Consider the following 17,943-nt stretch of genomic DNA (forward strand, 5'->3'; position numbering starts at 1 on the left):
CAATATATACATTACTGTTAAAGGAAGTGGTCCAGAGGAAATTATTGCTCAATCGTCCTCCATTTTTTAGGACAACCGCAGTAAACCGAATGTTTCATAAATCAAAACCGTTGACATATTACGTTTGTGCAGGTGCCAAGTTTGGGAGGCGCGCTGGCCTCATGGTTAGTGCGCTTGACTCCGGATCGATTGGTCCGGTTTCGGGCCCTGGCCGGTTACATTGTGTTATGTTCTTAGGCAAGACACTTTACTCTCACGGTGCCTCTCTCCACCCAGGTGCATAAATGGGTACCGGTGAATTTAATACCGGGGGTAACCTTGCGATTATCTGGCATCCCATCCAGGGAAGAGTAGAAATACTCCTAGTCGCTTCATGCTACAGAAACGGGGATAAGCTCCTGTTGAATGGGCCACTTGGCTCGTAAGCAGACTTTACCTTTACCAAGTTCGCAAGATCATTCCCATATTCCCAGTCATTCATGCCATGTTGCGCTCGGAAATTAGTACAACCCTTTACCTTTACGACAAACTGTTGGCTCTTAGCAACTGGCTGTAATATTATTTCTAGTTTTAAAGTTCATATTAACGTCTAAATATTCAAATAGCACGAGGTTTATTCCTATGAATTTTTCAAAATTTAGGCCTTAAATAGGATCAACTGGGATGTAGTCAAGAATCCACTAAGGACTTTTTGTTTCATTTAAAGTAGTCTAGTCCTAGTAGAACCGTTACAGATTAAAACTATTTTTGTTCCGTATTCAGGCGTTTTTGTATCGAGAAAGGAGAAGGAAAAGTGTTTACTTTCTCCAACGTCAAAGTGCTGCAAAGGTTTAGCGGCGTTTGGTAAGTTGCAGATTATTTGCCCTTTAACAGGCAATTCTGTGTTGTAATATGTTCCTCAGTCACTGCTGTCTTCAAATTGAGACAAGGTATCAAAACATTTATATTTGAATGTGGTCCAGAACTTGAGATTATGGAATCACTAAAACTACGTCAGCAGCCGACGGTTGTTTTAGTTTGTTGGGGATCACACTCGTGGATTCCAACACTTAATTCGGGATCTTAAAACGACTGAAGAGAAAGTACTGCTTTGTTGAGAATACCTGAAATTCATTTAGATTTATACCATGACTCAATAAAAGTGGGATCACCCGAACGCAGCCGGACGAGTAATGTGAGAGATTTTCTTCCCTAGGTCATCAGGGCTTTTCAGCGTTATCCAATCATTATGGCCGTCCAGTAATCATACAACCAATAGTCTGAGTGGAACATGCAATGAAACTCTTGCACAAGAGGTAAAGAAAGAGTACTTGTTTAACGTGCCGCCGCTCAATGCAGTGGCTTAGGGCGAGATGAACAGTACTCATACAGTATACCTAGCTCTTTTTTTCGGGGCGAGGAGGGGAGAGGAGAAAAAACATCTCATGGGAGGCATGCGTACTACTCCCTGTGATTGGCCTATTAAACTATCCATTTTTTCGGTCCGTGTTGTGAGTTGCGGTACTTGTTACCTTCCTTGGGTTTAACAAAGACTAAGGGAGCGTTCGATTCCAATTCCGGAATAGGAATACTTGGGATAGAAGTTAGAAATCCTTCGCTTTTACGGAGATTCACATTAAAATTTTCAAACACTTGCTAAAGTGCTATTTTAAACATATATTTATTATTCTTGTTGCTTCAAAACTCCAGACATACCGTTTTAAATCATCACTCCGCGTATTCTTATTCCGGAATAGGGTCAGTCAAACGCACCCTAAGCGACCAGGTTCTTGCTTTTGGGTGGGATGTCACTCAGCAGGACTCGAAATTGCGACCAATACAGTCGCATTTGCGGCTGAATGTTTCCTTTTGCGACTAGTTTTCACCTTCGCTCTTTCGAAATAAAAGGGTTAGAAGTTGCCACTTTGCCGCTACGTTTGCTATAATAAATAAATGACAAAATTATTTTGTTTCTCGCTGTGAATTTTCTCTGAAGATAGCGTAATTGTAGAGTAATTTAGCTGCGATGTTACGTGCACAGCTGCATTCCTTCGATCATTCGCCATTTTCAGCGGTTTCTTTACACACATGTATTGCGGGCTCATATTTTTTTCCAAAAATGCTGACAACACAATGCCGCGCGGCGATTTTTGCGACTAAAATTTGCGAAATTGCCACTGGTTTTTTTTGTTAATTTCGAGCCCTGAATCATGAATTTCTCTTGAATATAACCAGTAAGCTACCCCCTCTACCTCCCCCACATCCTGGTTAGAAAACTGATAGTTGCATAACATTACCATGAAGTTTACTGTTACGTGTTCTTAAATTTCAGAGTGGAAGTCAAGTTGCTAATTCCAGCTGTTCTCCAAACTTGTGCTATGTTCTTTCGGTAGAGGAATCAAGTCAGGCAACAGTCTGCCGCAATAGTGACTTTTATAATGCAGGTACTGATGCTGAGAGATGACACTCGAGCTCCAAACCTTACTTTTACGTGATCAAAACTGACGCAAGAATCAACCTATAACCTATTTTGCCGGCTGGGTCTGCGTGCAAGTGCTTTGGGTGTTTTAGGGCATAAAGAAAGCTCTATACCCAAAGGGAAAATAATTCTACTCCGAAAGGTTTTTAAACCTTTCGCAGTAGATTACAGAATCAAAAAACGAAACCCCCATGTGCCTTTCTTCTGGGAATCGACCCCAGGACGTTGAAGAAAGGTGAGAAGCATTCTATCAATCCAGCTCTTAAGTGTACATGGCTCTAGAACGATAGCATGAAATTATGAAATGAAGAGGGACTAAGTTGAGGAAGATGGCTTATTAGAGAACATTACTCAGTTTGTAGATACTTACTATAAGGAAAGGTCTTTTTTCACTTTCCCTTTAACAGGGTGGTTTCCTAAGCCTTGCACACCATTGCTTGATGTGCTTGACGAGAAGATCGAGTGCTTTCAGCGCTTTAACTCTTTATGCAAGATAATTTATTGCCGTGTTGGTCGAGTGGACCTTGTGGAAAAACCTCCCCCCTCATTTGAACTGTTTGTTACTGATTCATCACTGGTGAATGCGCTAAAGGAAAGGAAAGATAGTGACCAGTTTGGATACGTGCGAATCATTGGGAAAAGTTCTCATGTTTTGCCTGAAGAAATGAGACGATCCTCTGAAAACTTTGGAACGATTTTGTTGGCTAGAAACCTACTGTTGAAAGGTACGCTTGCTGTAGATGAGTAGAAGCCGTGAGGCAATGGATTATTTTCTCTAGAGTTTGTTTTCGGCGCGTTATTGATTACTCCCCTTGTTGCAATGAAAGAATGAATACATCTCTATTGAAAAACATAAATACCTGCAGACAAACGTACAAGTTTACTATGCAACCACTTAGATAAAACAAGGAGTAAGAATAAAACGAGTAAATTTATATAAGATTAAGAGGATTAAATTTAGTTTAAAAGGCATTTATGTACAAAACAGCTAAAGCGTTCAGTGTTGATTCGTGGACGTATATGGGCATGGCCACGTTGACGCCATGATCGACAAGATCACGTACTCGGTAGGAGATCGTGTAGACAATGGCTATCTCGTTGTGGTCTTTTCAGTCTCAAAGTTGTAATAATAAACTGACAAATTTGTTTGTCTGTATAGCCATGCACTTTCACGATCGTTTAAAAAATCTCTGAAAGGTATTTATTATTGTAGGTACACGCCCTTACTCAATAGTGTAAGTAAACAGACAAAATTGCAGGCGTACTTTGAAAGGCCTTGAGACCCGGCTTTAGCAAGGGTCAGAGACAACGATAGTAGTCTGATGAACTTTTTCTCTTGTCGTTTGCTTTGCTGTCCTCTGCACCTCCGTTTCTGTAAAAGGAACTTTCTAGTGTGCTAGTGCTGGAGCACTAATTGGGGGCATTGTAAACTGAAATCAACAAATTAACGCAGATCGCATCAAATGTTGGTTTTTGCAATTTGAGGAGAGGGGAAAACCGGATTACCCTGTGAAAAACCTCTCGGAGCAGAGTGGAGAACCAACAAACTCAACCCACATATGACGCCGAGTCTGGGAGTCGAACCCGAGCCATACTGGTGAGAGGTGAGTGCTCTCACCACTACGCTAGCACTGCACTCCCATTCAGGAATTTATCAGTGTCGTTGATGATATCGACCCTTCAGTAAGACCTTTTCAAAATGGCTTCATTTCACTACAATTTAAAGAAAACTTTTCAGTTTCTGCTTTTCCTTGCTAATTAGCGCCAATGTCATTCAAAGCAACCCTGGGGTCGTAAAATGAGAGTGATTTGTGGTAGTTGTAATCAAAGTACGCCAACGTAACACGTGGCTTTTAAATAAAAAGAGTTGCTAAGACATGTTCCTCCGTCTGGCATTGTCAAGGGTAGTTAAAGTCATGAATAGAATGCCTTATCTGCCTTATGATCACCGAGAATCGGTACTGTTTTGCAGGAAACCGGAAGCTAGTAGCTGACACTTACTCTGTAATAACGAAAGCTGTATCAAAAACCACGGTAAGTGCGTGCACTGTATTATTCTATTTCGTACTGTTGTTCCGTTGAGAAGTGGTTACCCCTTGTAGTCGATGGCTTTGAAGATGACTTCCGGTCAGATTGGAGAAATGTCACTGAGTAGCCTGGTTAGCTGGCGGTTCTGTTGTTGCGGAACGCGAGAGATCTCGAGCGACGAAACCGCGAGAAGTCTGGGCGTAGGAACAAAGGCTTTCCCCACCCCAGCCTTCTCGCGCGCCGAAATGAACCGCCAGCTACGCAGGCTAGTTACTGAGTGTCATCAACCAACAATGGTTGGTCCCTTGCCTTTGTTTGTGGGATCTCGTATTGTCATGATGTGATCCATCATTTCAAACTATCTACAAAATACGTACAGTTGTGTTACCCGTACAGAAAGATTAAGGAGGTAATGCAAGGACACTGAACGGCAACATCAACGAGAACTTCCCTCCAAATAATAGCTTGGCGCCGTTGTTTCGCCTTGGTCACGTTGGACAATGCGCGCCAGCTATCCTGTGACTGGTTGGGTACAAACGGTAGATAATGAATGGTTCATTATTGCAGGCTCGACTTGTTGTCAAAACGTAAAATTTTGTTATTTCACGTTGATGTTTTGTGGTGTATGGCAAGGCAAAAGCACTGAAATGCGTGCCACACGTGCAAGACAATTATTTTTCCCTTTTTAACCATTAATATTCTTGTTTTTTGCCGCTCTTTTTGCCGTAGCTTTCGTCGTTGCTTCAGTTGGCTTACTACAGTTTTCCGAAGAAAAATATCAAGATTTTGAAATCTGTGAAATTAAAGCAACAGGGTATCTCTTCTGACGTGTTAGTCACTGCAATTGATGTAAAATGTAATTTTGCCTAACAAATACCATGGTTCGCACGGGCCTTGAATAGTCATTGAAAAAACATCATATCCTTGAAAAGTCCTTGAAATTGCAAAAATTTTTGTATATCCTTGAAAAGTCCTTGATTTTTCCGCGGTAGTCCTTGAGTATTTGTGAAAGCTCCTTGAATAAAGTAACCTCTGTTAAAAAGCATTGTTTTGCAAACAAGAAAGTTTGAAAGCGCAGCTGTACACAAATTCTTTGTTATTATGCCAGTGTTTTCTGTTTAGTTTTCATGCTAGCATATGACAGTTTTCGTTATTTGACGTAGCTTAGGAACCGACCCTTCTTGGGCTCTGTGTTATTGAAATTAGCGTACCCCGCTCCAACTTCATAATGATGACGCTGGCGACGCAATCAAAAGGGCGGAAAGGTCGTTGTATATACAATCAGAAATGGGAACTTTGACCCTCAATACAAAGGCTGGGTTAGTTCTTTCAGAGCACGGTGCAAATAGGTTAATTGGCATTTCAAGTATGGGAGAAAGCGCGCTGAAATCGCATGAAAAAGGCGAAAAGCACAAGCAAAACAGTCGACATGAAGGGAATTCGAAGGCTACATTATCGTCTTATTGGTTTGGTTCAAGTGCTGGTACTTCGACTTGTTCCAGTGCGAAAGAGTGCGTGGAAACATCACAACAACAAAAGCCTTCTCTCACAGTTTATTCGCTACCCGTAATAAGAACCGTTGCTGAGTTAGACGCACGCAAAAGGGAGGTCTTTGAAGGATGCACTTTTTTTTTCAATCTGCCATAAGCGGACACCTCCCGTAGTCGGATACTTACCCTTGGTCCCGAGGGTGTCCGCTAACGGGAGGTTCGACTGGAAATGCAATCCAGGGGAAAATGCTAAATATAGTGGCCGAGCTCCTGGAGAAAATGCTAAATATAGCCTCGGTTACCGAGCTCCTGGAGGGGGGACTGGAAAGTAAACATTTCAAAGCCCTTTTTCTCATAAACTAGCCGAACGACCCCACCTTAAAGTTTCAGGATGTTCCTAAAAATTAATCATGTATAGAAATAAACAGTGAAATCTGTGACTCTGTCAGACAAGTTTTTCGTTTTAACCGTAACGTGGCGAAAACGTCGTTTTCGTTGATAATAACTGAAAAACTGTCCGATAGATCTTTTTAAAAAAATGTTGACGGTTTCGTCGTAATATTGTTGACTAATTCCCAAGATTTTAACCCTGGTCGTACGGCTAGTCACTATATTTCGCATTTTCTCCTGATCAATTACAGTGACTACCACTTCAGGAGAGACATCCTGTTGCTTTAAGGACGGTGCCTATTAATTCAAAGGTATTTTTGGCCCGGTTTATGATTATGCAGAAAATGTAGATCTTAACAAGTGTTATGGAAATCCAAAAGGAAAATTAGGAGTAACCACGCATTTTTCAAAGATAATTGATGAATAATATTTGTAAAAAGCTTTAAAATACAAAGCAATGTATGGCGTTCTTTCTCAAATCGAAGCTGAATTATGTCTCAAAAATGCATGGTTAGCCCCATATTTCTCTTTGGATACCAAGAGTATTTACTAAGATCTACTATTTCCGGATAGTTTTAAGCCGCGCAAAAATATCCGTGTATTAATAAGCACCACCCATAGGAAATCCGAGTATCGCAGAACGTATGCGCAATAACAATAGAAGGCGCCGTCCTTAATTTCACAGATTTCCAAATCGTGATCTTTTTTTTCGGAAAACTAGTAAGCCACCTTAAGTTCTCCCCATAGGTTCGAGGTGTCAGTTTTCTAAAACGTTCCTACTTCCCCAGTATTTATGCTATGAGAATGAAACATCATTTTAATGCTCCTTAAATGTAGTTTTGAAACGCAAAGAGTATTCTTTTGTTTAAACCTTATTTTTTTCTATGTTAAGTTCTGAAAACTAAAACAGGTAGTCCTATTCTAGTGGCTTAAGCTTTAAGGGATCTTTAATTTTTCTGAAATTTTCTTGAGCAATTTTCAGCTAAACTGTGTTGGTGATTTTTTTATATTTTGCGTTTTGCGTTTTTTTATTTTCTATCAAGGTTGAAAATTATGTTTTTGACCGGGAATTTGGACAAAGTATGGCATAAAATCCAAACACGTCTAAAAATTGAAAAACGCTGACACTGTAACCGTTTTGTACATTGAACTTCATTGAAATAGTCCTGAAAATCTGAGCTAAATCGGACAAAAACTTTTTGAGTTGTAGCTCCGTAAAAGGGCGAGTCTTAGGCAATATTCTAAGGCCGACAAAGCAGCGAAGCTACTAAATTTTCATGGTCAACTCACGATTTTGCCGCGACACTGTAAAAAAGGTGCTTTTTCGGGGGTTTTACAAAATTGGTTGGACTTAAATCTTTGTTTAAAAAAACGATTTTCAGAAATATATTATCGAACCTATGACGAGACCTTAAACTCCCTATTGCTTCAGGCAACGGTTTTGTGAGAGTTTAATCCTTTTTGAGGTTGCAGTGCCCATGTGCATGTCCTTTATTCTATGTTTGATGTAGTTTTAAACTTACGTTTTTCCTTTTTCAGCTTCATGTGGAACATACTTCACAAGACTCAATGGAGAATCTTTTAGGCCTGAGACCAGCTCCTTTCCAAAGTCTGTCCTTAAAATCTTGTCGTCTAGGGTACATTTGTCAAGTTGAAGGTACATCAAATCCGATGGACCGCTATTTGAACGTTGTTGTGCGTTAGTCAGGTGATTTTTTAAATTATAATAATCCAAGCATTTGACGCGGTTTGAATTCATAAACGTTATTTTCAGGCTTAGTCATCGGAGTGGATGAAGGAAGTGCGTGTTGCTGGTTGGTTTGTGACAAATGTGGAAATGCCGATATCACTAGTCAACAAGGAAGAAGGTATTGCATTTTACAAAGCCATGCATGCACTTCTCGTTCAATCCTCGCGCACAATGGCCCTATTCCTTCCTCGCCTCAATATTGTGCAGGCTTCAGGAAGCCAAACTGACGACTCTTGTTTTGTGTGTTTTGTAGTCCACATTTTTTCTGTCCATTGTGTAATGTGGCTGTGAACTCGCCTAAAACTAAAACTCATCTTGCGGTGTTTTTGGAAGTCAAGCATTTCCCTCAAGCCAGCATCAAAGTAACGGTAAGTATTCCTTGTACAAGCTAGTGACTGTGGCATCATTGTTGCTTGTTCGGCGCTTCTTGATCATCTTAGAAAATTTGGTTTTGATATGAAATTGGTTGGAAAATTCATTTATTCTCAAGGTGCTGTTACACTGTGTAATTTTTCTTGCAACTTGTCTCACAGTTTTTTTTTTGACACAGAAGTTATCACATTACGAAACAAGTTGCCCTCTTAATAATCGGGACGAAGATTAATCGACTTTGCTTCACCGAAAATTCCAAAAGTTTTTCTCTGTTTTTTTTATTACGCGAAAACATTGCGTCAGTACTGAATTTTGGACACGCGGCCGGTGAAAAACATATATTTCCTACGCAAAGCGTACGTTTTTCAAGTAAAAAGGTCATTATAAAGTTTTCAACACTACGCAATGATTCAAAAATTCACTGCAACTTGTCTCGCAATGTTTTTGGCCGTTGCAAGGTATGCTACACTGCGCAATGTCTCGTGCAACTTGTCTCGTCATGGCGTTCCAAGACAAGTTTCACGAAAAGCTGCAAATTGTAACAATGCCTTTAGACTAGAAACTTTAACTGTAGCGTATGAGGTCTCGTGACAGTTATGCCAGTGACAATTTAAATCGTTCTCCGCCATTTGCAGCTTCATCAAAATACCATTGACAAACTATTGCCCGTGTGTTATCAAGACAGTGACCAGGTAGGAAAATACGCTAATCTTTTCAAATAGCAACGAAATGCGCAGGCCTGATGTCACCACATTTGCCGTTTCCGCTGTAAACAAGCACCAATTCAGTTCAGTAACCACCGAACTTGAACTTGTTTTTGAAATTCCCTGATGAAAACAGAATATTACTGACTTAAGTCACGAACTTCAAAATTTCGAGACAAGATTGGCTTTTTTTTCAAGCACGGATACGTGCGTGTATTTAGTTAAACTCTGGGAGATTGGTGCCTGGAATGTCTGTGGGTCTCTATTCAATGTTACCAGCCGGCCTCTAAACAGAGAAGCGCCTCCTCCGTTTCTGGCAAGCAAACAATCATAGACATACATTGATTTTCTTTGTCTTATCCTGCCTCTGAAATGCATGTTGGATTTCATTTGCACAGGGGTATGACATCGAAGCTGTGTTGGGCAAACAGCTGAATGACATGATCTGTTACATAACAGAGCGTACAGACCAGCCTGACGGAGCCTCCACTAGTGTCTGTTTGGAAGAGATTGTGATGTCCTAAGAGAGGGATCATTCTTGGATTTGAACCTTGCGTAAGATGCAGTTTTGGAAAATGTTATTCAATTCATGACTCTCATATCGTGTGAAATAAACAAAACAACTGATTTACAGACACTGGCAGGTCTCTCAGTAAAGTCTTCCTTGAAATGAATGTAGAGTTATTTATCAATTTAATAGACCTACGAGCTTCATTTTAGAGCGAAACGGACTCCTGTTTGGGCTAATTGACGTAAAGAAATAAGAGTACTTTTATTGACCTTCATTAACGCATGGAGTTTGCGAATTACCACGGCGGCACCGGCGAAGTCGTCGTATAGCCTTACGGAAGCTCAAGCAGTGGTAGAGCGGATTTATATACTCCTTTATTTATAAAAACGCCTAATTTTGGGGTTGAAACTGAACGTGCGATTTGAGCCCGAAAACGTTCTTGAGATGTTCTTACTACCATTTGCGTCCATCCTTGAAGCGTGACGAAGTTTGCGCGAAGTTTTACTTTTCAAACGTTAACGGTTTGTCCGGTCAAGTGTGTCACTTTTGACCGATCAAAACGTTGGCGGTTATGTTGTGAAATTGACCACGTTTTTGACGGCATACCGTTCACGTGCTCTTTAAGTTTTCAGGCTTTCCGTGAGAGCGGAGATATTTGTGAATCTGCCTAGGAAGCTAGGAGAGTTATAAACATCTATCTCCCGTGAGTTTCCAAAGACACGAAACATGGAATTTGGTATACTTTACCAAGAAGAGATACAATGTACGTGATTCAGCAACTACGAGAAAAAAAATGCGTGAAACCGAAGTGAAACTAGAAAGATCGAGGAGGAAATATTTCTGCGTATTGGGAATTCTGCGCACACACGCTCTTCCGTGTTTCAAGGAGCATTTAAAATCTTGATTTCAAGCGACTCGTGGACGGTAATTTACCTCATTCCAAACTTGTTGACACTTGTTGATTTTGAATTGTTTTGTCTCCAGTGCAAAACCAGCTGAGACGTTATAGGGCGGTCATGAAAAACCTGAATACTTTGAGAGCACGTGAACAAAACATGCCGGTATGCCGTCAAAAATGTTGTCAATTTCACATCATAACCGCCAACGTTTCATTGGTCAAAAGTGATACATAACTGGACAAACCGTTAACGTTTGAAAAGCAAAACTTCGCGCAAAATTCGTCACGCTTCCAGGATGGACGCAAATGGTAGTAAAGTGCCCTTGTGACCAAACTTTCAATTCTTATAATTATTTTTCTTTGGATTTCGATACTATGTTAACTAAACACTAAGCGACCAAAGTTTTAAGCGTTGCTTTCAAAGAGACATCTGTTTATTTTAACTGGAATTTTCCTATTTAATGGTCCACCATTACTAACTTTAAGTTCTTGAGAGGAAAAAATGACGTCAAAGACTCACTAGTTTAAGAATGCAATGCGTGTGTACGCCGCAGAATTAATATGCAGCACAGAACTTTTGGACTTTAAGGCAGCGTTTACACGAACACGGTTTCACATCGACACGGTTTCATGATCTCGAACCGCGTCAAAATCGATGCGGTTTCGAAATGTTTACACGGATCCGTTTTCACCAGAAAATCCAAGTCGTAATGGTATAAAGGAGCGCTGCACTACGTGCAAAATTCACTACTTTCAACTGAATAATGCAAATTTCGCACCAAAATAGTAACCGTATTCAAATCGATACGGTTTCGCTGTTTACACGACAGATAAAACCGCATCGTTTTGAAAACGCTCCACTTATGGCAGCGGTTCCAAATCGACACGTTTTTGATAACAGTCTCGATCGGTGTCGTGTAAATGGAAAGTGTAACCGCAGCGAAATCGATGCGGTCACAAATGAAACTGCGTTCGTGTAAACGGTGCCTAAGACTTTTAAACTCGCGTTTTGCATATATAATAAGCTGCATTCACACGCTGAAATTTTTAAGCTGGGGAGCCTTTGATGTAACTTTTCCCTGGATCCAACTTTCTGGGGTCCAATAGGTCAGTTTTGAACGTGAGTAATGGCGGACCGTGAAATGTAAAACTTACACTCAAAGTAAATAGAAATCAAAAATCAAAGCTCAAAGTTTTTGCCAGTCAGGTGTTAAGCAAACGCACTTTCAAAATCCGAGGAAAAAAAGGAAGTGATTTTTTTTTATCACAGGGGCACTTTAAAGTTGTGTGGTATTCTTGGGTTTCACTCACTTGATCAACAGCCATGTTTTTCAACGAAGACAAAAGAAGACGTTAGCAGAACAATAGCTTTCAATTCCCGGAGGATTGGATCGGGACACCAACATGGCCGCCATTTTATTGTTTGGGGACACCAACATGGCGGCCGTCACGTCATGTGAAATCCAAGAATACCAAGTTCGACTACAAACTCAGATGTTCTTCAGTGCATCATGCAAAAGGAAAACCACATTGGTAATGTTAGAAGATGTCACAGGGGCCGCTGAGTACGTTTGAAAGTGGGGGGCTAGGTTTTGGTATGGATCACGGATATGTGAGGGGAGGAGTGAGAGGTTTAGAAGAAAACAACCCCGTTGGAAAAAAGTGGGGGTGGGGGGAGCTATCCCCCCCCCCCCCCAGCCTCTCCCCCTCCCGCGGCCGCTGCGTCACTAAGTTTTTGAGTTGATTTTGCCCGTTAGACCACAATTATACGTTCCTTTTACCTTTATTTATGCTTCTCATAAAAGACGTTCTTAACTGACGCTCAGTCGAGGTATGTTCTTAGCTTGTTTCCGCGTTAGCGTTCTTATAACAAAGCTTCTTACAAAGAAAAAAGAGTGAATATCAGTGTCGCGCGCGCTACCTCGCGCGAAGTTTTTCCTCGGCAATGTGAGATCATGGATTTTTCTAGAGTTTAGCGGCTTGACGGATAGTTAGATCGTCAGTGATACCGAGTTCCAGACAAGTCCATGCGCGCGTGGTATTAAATAGATTTAGCAAACTTTTTTCTCCAAGTTTCTTTTCCAGTGGTGAGATCCATATTTGGAAAGCGGCGTCCTCTCTGACATGTTAATTATTCAATTTATCTTACGCAATAATCTGCTGCCATGAGCAGTAACTTCAAATAGAAACATGTTGTTTTTGTCGAAGATTATTTTCAATGGAACGAACTGGAACCGTTAAGAGCAGTTGGAAGGTAGAGTGGAAGCAGGACAGGACTGCTTTTCTACCGAAATTGAAGTAACTTTATCTTTTTGTTCATTTAGATTGTGCCTGTAGCCATCATGACGAATCCGACTCGCGCTGTCAGAGAGACAAGACGCTTCCTTAGACAAACAGTGAAATGTCTTCAGCACGATGCAACAAGGAAGTTAATTTGGATTGCGCAATATGCTCAAAAGCACCCTGTCCTTTTTATATTGTTTGGAATCATTGCCACTCCTGTGCTAACACCTCTCGTATTTGCATTTCTTCTTATGACGCCAGCTTTTATCGTCGTTCTTTTCATCTTAACAGTCCTTGGTGGCATCTCCGTGATCTTTTTTTCAGTTTTATCTGCGTTCATATTTATTTTTTCGTTGCCGATAGTTGCTGTCATAACGTTATGCTGCATTTCATATCGCACCACCAGGAAATCAGCTTCTCGGGTTCAAAAATTGACGACCTATGTTGCGACTACACCTTCGAGGATGCTTTATCGACTAAGAACGACACTCTACGAAGTTTGCTCACAGCTTCTTGAAGGAATATCCAGTGACTTAGGGCAACGGTTGCACGAAGGAAAATCGGCCAAATTAGTCGATGAAAAACACCGGGATTCGGACGCGAACGAACTGGAAGATCTTGAGCCCGATTATAGAGACAGAGAAAGCAAATTGTATGAGGCTTTAGTCCAGAGGGAGTGGGATACATTTGAGCCATTCCCTTATTAAAAGAAACCGTGCAAACATCAGAGTAATATTTTGTAATAAATTACCACCAAACCTCTTGCGCGTATCCTTTCCTGTGCTGAGCACGAATCGTCAAATACTCATTCCTATAGGGTGGGAGTCTTTCCGTTGGCACTGGCTGGTTTGGAACAAACACATGAAATTTCGTCTTTTCTGCGCCGTATAGAGGATATTAAGGACCTTTAGATTCTAGGACGAGTACGAGATTTGACTGCCCTTTTTTGGCGAAAATACTGAGATTTATAACCACGACGATTAATGTTACTCTTTGTTAGCAGTGTAGGTTGTTCAGTTATTCTTATTGCTGATAAGTGATCGAAAAAATGCGAAAACCGCTACCGTGTTGTTGACTTGTTTTGACACGACGACATCGTCGACCTCGTGCGAAAATGGCGACGGTATCACGTTTTTCCCGCCAAAATAGGGAGTTTAAGATCTGCAACGCGACGGTAACGAAAACGTCATTTAAAATTCCAACTTCAGGTCAATTAATCTTTTTCGTCATCATGTCGGCTCGTTCAACTTCTAAAAACTAGTGTAACTTTTCATGAACTGAATTAGGAGGTGCGGTGTTGAAGCTACGACAGAAAATTCAAATTCGCTGCCTTGTGTTCATGTTCTCTGAAAAACTTGAGAATTGGTAATTTCACGTCGTAGATTTGCAGAAAAAGTCACAGAAATGTACAAAAATGAAAAATGCACGTGCAGAGCGTGCAAAGCTATTGTTTTTGCTCATTAAATATGCATGATTTGTGACGTTTTCGTTGCCGTCGCGTCGTAGATCTTAAACTCCCTAATAACGCTGGTTTGTGCGCGCTCACTGTTGTTCTATGAGAAAATCTCGTACTCGCAGTCGTTCTCGTCTAAAGCTCTCTATTAAATGGCCGCGCGGAGATACAAATTTAATCTTCGAGCGCTGATAGCATTTCTTACGAGTGAGCGCACAAACGATTGCGAGATACTATCAGCTAGAGAAGATAAAATAAATCGCATCCTCAAGCGGCCATGTAATGTTCTGTTTATTATTAAAGATACTGATGAAATGTCCGGATCAAAATGGCGAATGGATCCGAAATGGCGAAAAAGTGGTAATCAGCCGCGAAAACACGCAAGTTGAGCAACATGAAACTTGATGTGAAAGTTGTGAAAAACAAATCATGATAATGTCAAATTGAGCTATAAAAATATTAATGTAGTAGAGAAACATATTACAGGACAAAAGCATCTGACAAGGAAGGGGAAGCAAGGTTTTTATTGGGTAATCGGGTTAGTTACCATGACGACACATCCTCACATATATCTCCACTCAGTGCGCGCGCGGTGGAGATATGAATTTTTCCCAATATTTCATTAACCCTATCTGTATAATAAATTTGTTTGCATTGACGGTTCCAGGTGACACTTAAATTTTGTGTCAAGCCATCACTGGCTCAACACGTAATGCACTAAATGGAATGTGAGGAGTAACTACTTTATTTCTTCTGCTCAATCGCATTTGTACAGTTTATCTGAAGCTGATTAAAAGCAAGGCCTTAACTTGAAATCCTTTGCATATCATCTCATTGGCACGACAGCTGTTTCATCATCAGCAAAAGGTCTTGTCACAAAAGGCTCACGACAGTCTCCCCTGGCCAAAACTGGTTATGAAACTCGAGAAAAAGCAATGACATCGCGCTTCATGGTGACTTGCCGTGACCATGTCCTCGGTTCACAACTCAGTTTTGAGTAAGTTAATCGAAACTATAATTTGGCTGTCCTTTAGAAAATGGGTGTGGCTTGTGCATGTTTGTTCATAACTATCTCTATTTATTGCCTATCGCTGTGTCTAGACGAGTTATTTGGCAAACTGTATCACTTGAGGTAATTCCTATGAAAATGACGTACTATCCTGATTTTTTTCAAACTTGGCAAAATTGATATTCATACACAGGACATTAAAAAAAATGCAATAAAAAGATGGGGTCACCCTGCTTGTTTTCGCGCTGTATGCCCCGTTATTCTAAGAGTTTTTTAACGAATTTCGCGAGAAGCGTTCGAAACTACAATGCAGGTCAAAAGTAGTTGGGACACCTGTCCAATAATCATGTATTCCAAGTAAAGTTGGCTTTTTGGGGTCACAATTGGAGTGTACCACCCCCCTCCCCCCCAAACAATGTTGGAAGATGCAGATAAACAGTATTTTTGTTGAAATCTGCGTTGTAGTGTCAAATCTCAACATTGCTTGGGGGGAGATTATTTCAGTAGTATCTCGCTAAGTGTCCCAACACTTTTGACCTGCATTGTAGATCAACCGGAAAAATTATTGTTATTTAGCAAAAGCTACTGAATATTACTGAAAACTTGAACCTGCTTGTTTGTATGGGCTATAATCTTTAAGAAAGTGATTGCAAATTGCTCAATCTTGGAAAGAAATGTAAGCAAATTGGACCGCTACAGCCATCACCTTGCACTCAGTGTCAGGCTCCAGAATGCAGTTTCACGTAATTTATAGGTTAATACTACAACTTCCATTATCCAACTTTTTTTCCCCTTAAAATATGTTTTCCGTGTACCTATTACGAGTAAATAAAACCATTTACAATTGGGGGGGGGGGGTCACCATGCTCGTTTCTTCGCAACACGATGATAAATGGATGGCAAAGGGGCAATTTCGGCTTCAAAATGATCATTTTCCGCGAAAGGACTGGGACGAGTTACAGAACAACACCTTCTTAAAGATGAGTTATCATGATTGCACTTAAAAGCTCTTGGACAGAAAAAGCGGCTTTTGTTGCCTCTCTTCAGATGGTCGGCGCGAAACGCCGCCATCCCCGAAGTCGCAATGTTATGAGATGCGCGGTGCAAAACAAGGGAATCACCTTAAAAGTCATCGTCAAGCTTCAAGAATTCTGCGTAATTGGCTGCGAAAGCATTTTCAATTCAGGTTTGTTCATGGGAGTCCTGCTATGTGTCAGACACCATCATTGAACCTCCATCCTTTATAGAGGAATCACTTGGGAAAAAACGGAAATTGAAAATTTGCATCTTCGCAAAAGCGCACTGTAGTGAGGTTTTTTTGGGTGGTCGAAAAAGAACGACGAAAGTGTGTTAGCACGACGAATCATGTGTAGTCAGGAGCTCATCAAGTGGAGCCTTTATCTCCACTAAATCCTTGAGTCAACCCTTTCCCGAGTAAATTTGTTTTAGGAACGGGTATGATAATTCCCTTGACGCTGAGATAGCTCTGTTTTGATTGGCTTTTACAGCAATGAACGAGCTGAATCTCCCTGGGGAGATTGGCTTTTACAAGAGCCTGATTTTTCAAGGGCGTCGTTCTATAAATAAGTCTTCTAGCGAGAGGTTGACCCCTTTCGGCCAAGTATACGGGATTAGAAGTTCCCCTTGATGAGCTTCTGGTGAAGTTTATTAAAGCACTTAATAAACAAGCTTTCTTACGGTGGTTAGAAGGGTAGCCTAGTGGCAATGTGCTGTAAGACGCTTAAAAATGATTTTCTTAAAACCTTTTTAGTAGAAGCAGGAAACAGGGCTCAATATGTTCGTTTGGGAATCCTTTCTTAGACTTTAGAGTGTAATACAACACATGCAAGCTCATGTAACACTTCCCACGTGCCATGTATGACAGACCACCATTAAAGAACTGTTACCTGAATGATTTGTTGAGTTGTATTGACATCTTTAGATCTGCCAACTTCTTTGGAATTTGTTCTCTTGGCATAAGTCACGTGACCAGTGCTATGTAAATAATTAGATTTGCACAAGATCAGTGGCATGTCAATATTTCCCGTAAAATTTCCTGTGGTTTTGCTGATGTTTTGCAGTTTTATTACAATTCTTGGTCTCCATTTAATTACCATACCAGTCCACGTCAACAAGGGAAACAGCAAAATTCTAGGAAAGGAAACGAACATTTTGAGCCCTTTTTCCTGCTTCAACTCAAAAAGTTTTACGAAGATCATGGACCCCTTCAAATAATCATTTCTCGAGTCCCGTTAACTCTACAGTTACCATTTTTTTGACAAGTGTGTTCTATTTATTTTTTTATTTGTCTGGCTCGTTTCACAACCATATTTATAAAATAATTAGGACAGTACGCGCACTCTCATTGGTCAATAGCTGTGTTTAAATAAGAGTATGGACACACGGCTGTGACATCACGCGAATTTTGATTGGTTGTGTTGTCAGACGCGCGTTTTGATTGGCTGGTAGGTAATATGAACTTTTTTCCGTGTTTCCATAGCTCCGTCTTAACACGAGGAGATTTAGGAGAATTCGAGACAATTATGCAAACCCTCGACTGCGTACGTCTCGGGTTTGCGTAACTGTCTCGAATTCTC

The 17,943-nt window shown here is 40.7% G+C and overlaps 1 protein-coding gene across 8 annotated transcripts in view; it reads left to right on the forward strand.

The window, feature by feature from the left end:
• Positions 1 to 14,029, forward strand: part of LOC138020130 (DNA repair-scaffolding protein-like) — a 47,348-nt gene extending 33,319 nt beyond the window's left edge. For 6 of the 8 annotated variants that reach the window (XM_068867153.1, XM_068867151.1, XM_068867158.1 and 3 more), the window contains 11 exons: positions 763 to 843; positions 1,196 to 1,295; positions 2,312 to 2,423; positions 2,866 to 3,183; positions 4,431 to 4,492; positions 7,906 to 8,023; positions 8,141 to 8,234; positions 8,370 to 8,484; positions 9,124 to 9,180; positions 9,591 to 9,747; positions 12,926 to 14,029. In XM_068867153.1, coding sequence (XP_068723254.1) covers positions 763 to 843; positions 1,196 to 1,295; positions 2,312 to 2,423; positions 2,866 to 3,183; positions 4,431 to 4,492; positions 7,906 to 8,023; positions 8,141 to 8,234; positions 8,370 to 8,484; positions 9,124 to 9,180; positions 9,591 to 9,716 — 1,183 coding nt within the window. In that variant the 3' untranslated portion in view covers positions 9,717 to 9,747; positions 12,926 to 14,029. Of the gene's footprint in view, positions 1 to 762; positions 844 to 1,195; positions 1,296 to 2,311; positions 2,424 to 2,865; positions 3,184 to 4,430; positions 4,493 to 7,905; positions 8,024 to 8,140; positions 8,235 to 8,369; positions 8,485 to 9,123; positions 9,181 to 9,590; positions 9,748 to 11,871 lie in introns of all 8 variants that reach the window. The other 2 variants (XM_068867152.1, XM_068867157.1) reach the window with 2 other exon arrangements.
• Positions 14,030 to 17,943: the final 3,914 nt, after the last annotated feature.

Source organism: Montipora capricornis, chromosome 10 (genome assembly GCF_036669925.1).
Source record: "Montipora capricornis isolate CH-2021 chromosome 10, ASM3666992v2, whole genome shotgun sequence".
NCBI lineage: Eukaryota > Metazoa > Cnidaria > Anthozoa > Scleractinia > Acroporidae > Montipora > Montipora capricornis.